At 36.4% G+C, this 7,945-nt stretch overlaps 1 protein-coding gene across 1 annotated transcript in view; it reads right to left on the bottom strand.

The window, feature by feature from the left end:
• Positions 1–7,945, bottom strand: part of CDK19 (cyclin-dependent kinase 19) — a 136,599-nt gene that overhangs the window by 115,208 nt on the left and 13,446 nt on the right. The window contains exon 2 of the mRNA XM_015561604.1: positions 2,513–2,574. Within this exon, the coding sequence (XP_015417090.1) occupies positions 2,513–2,574 (62 nt within the window). The remainder of the gene's footprint in view (positions 1–2,512; positions 2,575–7,945) is intronic.

The raw sequence follows: 7,945 nt of genomic DNA, 5'->3' as shown, positions 1-7,945 counted from the left end.
TCCATCCCTCTGGGGTGCCTGGCCATCCTGGGTGAGGGGCTGATGGCTGTTTGCAGGCTGGTCACAGCCCCCAGCCACCCAAGCCCCCAGTGGAGGCTGGCTGGAAGCAGGTATCTGGGATTTATTTAGCTTCTATAATTGAAACTTTGTTGCCTTTTGTGGACTCCACAGCCGGCCAGGGCCGGCAGGAAGCTTGGCTTCCTCCATCGCCGGGGCAACCAAGCCTCCTGCTTGCTCCAGCTCCATGGCTGCCGGCCACCATCTTGGTTGGGTTAATTTGCATATAGTCACTCTGATTGGCTGGTGGGCGTGACTTGGGCATAGCAAAGGTATGGTCAATTAGCATCTTTGTCTTTTATTAGTGTAGATGAAAGCAGGTAATCTGAAAAGGCTACATGATTATAACTATGGCACTGTGGAAACGCTGTAAAAAAACTATAGAGACAGAGAGAGATTAGTGGTTGTCAGGAGGGAGCTTGGGATCAATGGGTGGAGCACAGTGTATGTTTAGGGCAATAAAGCTATTCTGTAAGGCCCTAGCCGACTTGCCTCGGTGGATAGAGCATTGGCCTGGGGACTGGAGAGTCCTGGGTTTGATTCTGGTCAAGGGCACATGCCCTGGTTGCAGGCTCTATCCCCAGTAGGCGGCGTGCAGGAGGCAGCTGATCAGTGACTCTCATCATTGATGTTTCTATCTCTCTCTTCTCTCTCCCTCTCCCTTTCTGAAATTAATAAAAATATTTTTTTTAAAAAAAAGGCTACTCTGTCTGTTGTTGTTATGATGGGTACATGTCATTGTACATTTGTCAAACCCACAAAATATGCAATACTAAGAGTGAACCTTAAGGTAAACTATGGATATTAGTTAATTAATATGTAACAATATTAGCTCATCAATTGTAGCAAATGTGCCACACTAAAGCAAGATATTAATCATAAGGACATGGGGGAGGGGCAAGGAGACTGTACTTCCACTCAAACCTAAAACTGCTCTAAAAAATAAAGTCCATTATATGTTTTTTATATTTTAAACCATTCATTTCATCAATCTTTCTCATAGAAGTAGGGAGGTGAGGACGTGGAGAGCAGTTTTCCTATGACTTAATATGCGCAGTACTTTACATATCTTTATACTATTGATTAGAATTATCAATTGAGATTCTCAATTGGCAATAAAATACACCACACTATATTAGCTAAACAAATATAACACTGAATAATTCAACAGTGGTGAAAACAACCAACTAGCCTGAAAGTGAAATATAAAAAGGTCTTTCAAGAAATTACTTTCAATCTATTATTGGTAAATATCCTCGAAATGACTACTGAAAAAAATAATAGAACGGAGAAACGGCTTAAGAGGTAAAATTGTAGCTAACCTCAATAAATACCTAAAAATCATCTATTCCCTCTAATTTAAAAAGTACCTTCTCTTAATAGGAGGAAAGGAAAAGAAATAGTGAAACAGGGTTGATAATAAAATGGAGTGGTCTTGCTTGGGGCACATAGTATAAATTTAATAAATATGTACTATCCTAACTTCACATAAGGTGCACATCTTGAATATAAGGTATAATGTACAGCCATTTACTTGATATCAAAACAGATAGAATTTCCAGAAAAAATAAGAAAACATTCCTTTAATTCCCATTCTGAATCTAACAACTAGCCATATTATTAACTTTATGTCTAAGATTACAACTTTGTTAACTACTATAGATCTTTTAAAAAAATATATTCAGGTATCACCTGAAATAAGTTCATAAATGGTTTCATAAATTCACAGAAAGCAGTACCTATATTATTTGGCACATAAATGGGAAAATATTTCTTTTTTAAAAAAATCAAAGAAACATTACCCAAAGAAGCATTATGTCACATTATTTTCTTAAAAAGTAACTCATTAAGAAGGTTTCTATAAAAACATTTTACAAGTATGTGGGATGTGTTTGTTTCTCTACTGAAACAAGAACTAACTTGAGAAAGAGCGTATTAACAAGTTCTGAAGAGAGAGGTAATTAGCATATTGGAAACTAACATTTTTGGCACATGGGACCTATAGCAAGAATGTCTATCCTCCAGTAATGAGTCATACACTAGGCTGCCTTTCTATATATTGTGAAGCAATCTTTCAGCAAAAGGAGCAGCAGGGAAGAATACAACATATGAATAATAATTTGGACAACTTCCCAGGAATTTCTCATAGTGAAGTTAGGTCTGAGAAAGTTAAAGTTAGATAGTGTTTACTACAAATTACACTAACATTATCTTTTTTTAATCACTCTTACTCTTTAGTTAACAGCAGAGAGGAAGTTTTCCTTTCTTTAATAGAATTTAGTAATACAGAATAAAATTATACAAGTATTAACTTGGTTTTAATTTTTATGAAAGTGAATTACCTAATGAATCATTCTAAATTATTTTATGATGACATTTGTGAAAAGTTCACCTGTCACATACCCACCCCAGCACACACACACAATGACACCAGAAGGCAAACACTCTGCTTTACCTTCTGCTGAAAAGTCTGCAACCTCCAACGCTTGAGGTCCATACACGAAGCCCTCCTGGAATCTATGAACACAGCAGAGGCAAAAGGCAGAGAAGTTTATGTAGATTTAAAGTTACACTGCCCAAAACATAAAATGCCAAATGACTATCACAAGTCTACATATCTGCCAAGGAAATCAGATTTTAGCTTTGACAATGAGCAAATCAACAATATGTTGATAATTTTCAGAGTTCATTATATATTATGCAGCTAATTATATGGGGGGGGGGGAGTTGAGCCTTAACTAATTTATATTCTCACCAACAGAAGTGATTTACACTATGAGAAATGCTAACAGACCAACTATGTATAAATTCATATATGCTGAAAGTAACAATTTAATTTTTAAAAGTATATGAAGGAGGTGATAAATATATGAGAAATATAAAAGAAATTAAATGGAAAAATATACTTCACAAAATGAAAGTTACCTACAACTCAAGGTACATTCTTTCTTAGGACCAGAGAGTGTTGGGAATATAAGAGAAAAACAATTAGAAAAAGACCTGGAAATGGACAAAAGCAGAGGGGAAAAGGGAAAAGTAAACTGTAAAGACAGTCTAATGCCAAGATTTAATTTAAGTCTGACAATACTGTTGAAATGAGCAAGGTATACTACATATGCTGAGCAGTATGAGGAAAATCTACCTTGTCCCAATATTATAAAATAAATGTAAGTATGAAACTTAAAAAGCTTTTCAGAACACATTCATGTAAAAAATGGATTTAACCAGGTAAAATATTTAGATTTCTGATTTCATCTCTTTGTTTTCTGATGACAGAAATAAAAGATTACAAAATACAGCTGGTATATAAGAAAAGAAATCAGATAATTTTTAGTAGCTCTTAAATTTAAGAGGGGCAGATAATCTTTATGTAATATTTAGAAATCCTTGAAAATATCATCAAATTAGGAAAGAAGGAACAAAGCATTATCTTAACATATGATGGTATGTCAAGAAAGAAATATACTATTATTAAACATTGGCCCCGAAGTCAGGTGGCTTGAGTTCAAGTTCCAGCTAAATCACCTAATAGCTGTGTGACATCAGGCATGTCTCTTAACCTCTCATTACAACCAGAAGTTGTTCAATGAGAACTTCATCATCTCTCAGATTTACACTGAATAGCAAATAAAAAAAGGTATTAAAAATCACAGAATGTTATATTTTGCAAAAATTTAAATCAGTGCATCTGACTTAAATTAACAATTTGAAAGTTAACTAAGAAATAGAGGGAATACAGAGTGCCAAGCTAAGGAATTTGGGTTACTGTCTAGGGAAGGAAGCTCAAGAAGCAAAGCAAAAAGGCAGTTTACCAAAAGAGCCAAGGGTAGTCATCAGGGCTAAATGACAACCAGAAGGTCACAGTCCCCAAGAGATGGTTTTATCATATTACTAATTTAGCAATTTTCCCAGCACTATCTATCTCAAATGTATCTTCTTTAACTCCCAAAACAACTTTATAGGTTACCCTCCTCTAAGGCAATGCTTGTGACATTCTAAGCCAAGATCTGAGACACAATAACTATTTGTATATTGCATATATTTCTAAAAACCAAAGACATAAGATCCCATCCAATAAATAGTGGCAGCAAAGGCTTATGTAGGATGTATGATGTGCCAGACAGTTTTAACAGCTCTACAGGTTTTCTGATGACAGAAATTCATTTATAACTCTGAGATAGGTACTATTATTATCCTCATTTTACAAATGAAGAAACTAAGGCACAGGAAGCTTAAGAAACTTTGGATCCAAGCCTGGCTGACTGGCTCAGTGGTTGAGCATCAACCTATGAACTAAGAGGTCATGGTTCGATTCCCAGTCAGGGCACATGCCTGGGTTGCAGGCTTGATCCCCAGTGTGGGGCATGCAGGAGGCAGCCGGTCAATGATTCTCTCTCACCATTGATGTTTCTATCTCTCTCTCCCTCTCCGTTCCTCTCTGAAATCAATAAAAATGTATATACATTTTTTAAATAAATAAAAAAGAAATAGCCCAACCAGTGGTTGAGCATTGATCCATGAACCAAGGTTGCAGGCTCAATCCCCAGTAGGAACATGCAGGAGGCAGCCAATCAATGTTTCTCTCTCATCAATGTTTCCATCTCTCTATTCCTTTCCCTGCCTCTCTCTCTAAAATCAATAAAAACATATTTTTTTTAAAAAAGAAACTTGGCTAAATACACATAGCCAGAGGTGGCAGACCTGCAATACAAACACAAACTGTCTACTTCGAGAGCCACACTTTTAGTCACTGTATCATCTAGTCTATAGAATTAAAATCGCACAAACCAGGCACTTATCTATATGTAAGAAACCAAACACTATATATATATATTAGCATGTGCAATATCACCTGAGAAAAGTCAAATTCAAATGATTGTTTTACAAAATATGTTTTTCTCACCATATATTTAGGATATCTCAGATGAGTAACTACATCCATAAGAGGTTAGTAAAAATAGTAATAATAATAGAGTCTCAACAAGAAAGTCACTCTAGGGGGGAAATTAATTGAATGGTATGACTACTGTCCTTATTCAGATTTTCTCAAACTCAAAAGAAATATATTACTATGATAGCACACGTATGTTCAGGCAATTCTTTAAGAGGTCCATGAAAGGATATAACATAAAACCAAACAAGTGCCATGAAATAGAGGCACAAGGCATTTTAGTTAGAATAAAAAATGTCCCAACAGTGAGGATTTGGCTGATATATTCAATGCAAAGAACAACCAAAGAGTATAAAATTCCCTTCTATGGGAATATTTAAAAATACGGAATTGTTTTATCTATATGGAAGTTCACGTTTAATCCTATTTGAAAGCAAGAGAGGTTAGTGTTAGTGACTTAAGTCTTCCTCACCCAGGAATGAATGTCTTAGTTCTACAACCTCCAGCCATTGATCAATCATCCTTTAGTTACCTGGAAACTGAAGATCCTTCACTGTGTCCCAGAACTCACTCTATGCCAATACAGACAGCAATATTGTGAAGATAACACAGAACAGGGTTTTCACAAAGTGAATTCTATAGCCCTGTTCCCAATGGTGAGAAACACAGCAGAACCTTGTGAAAGCAAGATCGTTCTCAGAGGCCCTATCAGTCCTTACTTCAAGAGTCAAGGAACTTCTGCCAGTAACTTGCCCGAGTGCCTCCTTCACCCCAGCCCAATCCCAATTCTTTAGAATTAAAATTTCCAACAAGAACTTTGTGAAATACAAGAGCTAATGCTTACATACACACCAAAACAGAAGCAACTTCTCAAAGGAAGATGCTATCCTTAATTAAAGGAAGAAACAATTAATAAGAGAAAGGGGCATGATAAAATAGCTCTTATCTATCACAACAGAATTAAATTACTTTTATCCTCCCCTTCTAAATAAGCCTGGAAAAATAAAAACAGAAAACAATAAAGGATACACTTTCCACTCTGGCATTATGCAGTTGGTAAACTCTTTTTCCTCTTTATGTCATCTCAAATGAGCCTACAATTTGGTCCCAGCTTCTGGGAAATCAACTCAACTACCATCCAGGCCTCTTTTCTGGGGTGTCCTTTACCCCACTCATCCAAGTAGTCATTGAATCCTATCTTTCTCCTAAATATTCCTTGAACTTTTCATCCTAGCCTTCCTCCTTTTCTACTCCCACAGCTGCCGCTAAGAAACAGGTCCTCCACTTCTCACCTGGACCTCTCCAATAGCCTTCCTGCTTCCATTCTCACCCCCTTCTTGTCCTCTCCACTATCCACAATGCTGCAAAACTGATTATGACAGTCCCCTCTATGAGGCTACACACCACACTGTTAGCAGTAGTTATTTCTGTTAAGTGTTCCTTTTACATTAAAAAAAAAAAGTTTATTATTTCCACTTTACGAACTATTGGGACTCTATTCCATTTAGAATCTATTACTATACTCCACTTCTCCATCAGATTAAAGTCCAAATTCTTTAGCCAGGCATGCAATGATCATACTCAGTCTTTCTCAAATGTATTGCCAACCTCCACCTTAAGTACTTACTCTATCCATCCTGAATTACTTGCTGTGCATTTCTTTATATCATAATTTTATACATTTTGTTTCCCTTGGGTAGAACAGAGATAGAATAGCCTTGAGTCTGTCCCTAATAATTAACCTGCCTTCCACTAATAGTTATAGTAAGTCATTAATCTAAGAAGAATAAATATATACCATTTCTTCTTTTTGTTCAAATTATAAGATAAAGCTTATTTTAAAAGTTACAGAGGTAGCAGAAGTGAGCCAAATGGGCTGCATGGGCCCAGGAAATATGTTATTATACTACCTGTTTCTTGGATGTCAAATCCCATATTTGGTTCATCAACAACTGTATCTCATGGGGTTTATTTCCTTTTTTGCTTTGCAACTTAGATTGTGAATTAATCTTCAGGCTTTCTTATCTTTGATATTCTCTGAGTTACCTAGTTCTGTAGCTTCGTTAATGGCAAATGACACCAGATGGTACCAGGGAAGTTAGACCTCAGTCCTTCAGTTTGGCTAAGAAATTATTCTGAGCCAAGAACTCAAATACAAGCAAAACATTGATTAGAAATCACAAAGGTAGAAGAGCTGAGCCAGCTGGGTTATGTGGACTCAGGAAACAAGTTATAGAAGCAAAAGAAGGGCCCTTGGAGTTTAGGAAAGAGAAAGGCAAAGGCAATGTATAGGGGTGGGAGGAGGAGGAAAGGTGCACCAAAATACCTCATCTTGCAGTACGCCACTGTAACAGTTATACCAACAAACTAAATTTTTTCCTCCTAATCAAGGAAACTGATGCTTTTAAAAGGATTAAATAAGATGATGCTTTGCATCCTTAGCCTAAGAGATGATATGGCAGGAGGCAAAATACAAAGTGCTAAATTTGGGTAGGACATGGAAGAGTAGAGGAAAATAGGGGAAGGACCCTGGATAAATTTACAGCACAACTTGTCACAGAGTGGAATAGTTTAATCTGAAGTGTTATAAATCTTTGTATCAAGTAAAAGCATAATAAAGGTAACTTTGAAAATAGTAAGAATGTCTATGCTATTTTCCCTCCTTTTAGTATAAAAATCCAAAAGTTGGCCACTTTAAAAGCACATAATTAGCTTTACCTTCTTTGGTTTTTTTCTACTATGTAAAAGAACAAACCAATGTAAATTATAGATGCAACTTAATGTGATCTCTTTTATTATGAATTATATATAACTCTCTTTCCTCCTATCTAATAATAGACAAACATGGTAATTAACCATACCTCCGACATGCTTCCCATTGGCTAATCAGGGCGATATGCAAATTAACTGCCAACCAAGATGGCGGCCGGCAGCCAGGCAGCTGAAGTGAACAGGAGGCTTGCTTGCTCCAGTGATGGAGGAAGCTAAGGTTCCCCT

Source organism: Myotis davidii, unplaced genomic scaffold (genome assembly GCF_000327345.1).
Source record: "Myotis davidii unplaced genomic scaffold, ASM32734v1 scaffold196, whole genome shotgun sequence".
Lineage (NCBI taxonomy): Eukaryota > Metazoa > Chordata > Mammalia > Chiroptera > Vespertilionidae > Myotis > Myotis davidii.
The sequence above is the reverse complement of the archived record's forward strand: the minus strand, read 5'-3'. Positions and strand labels throughout refer to the sequence as shown.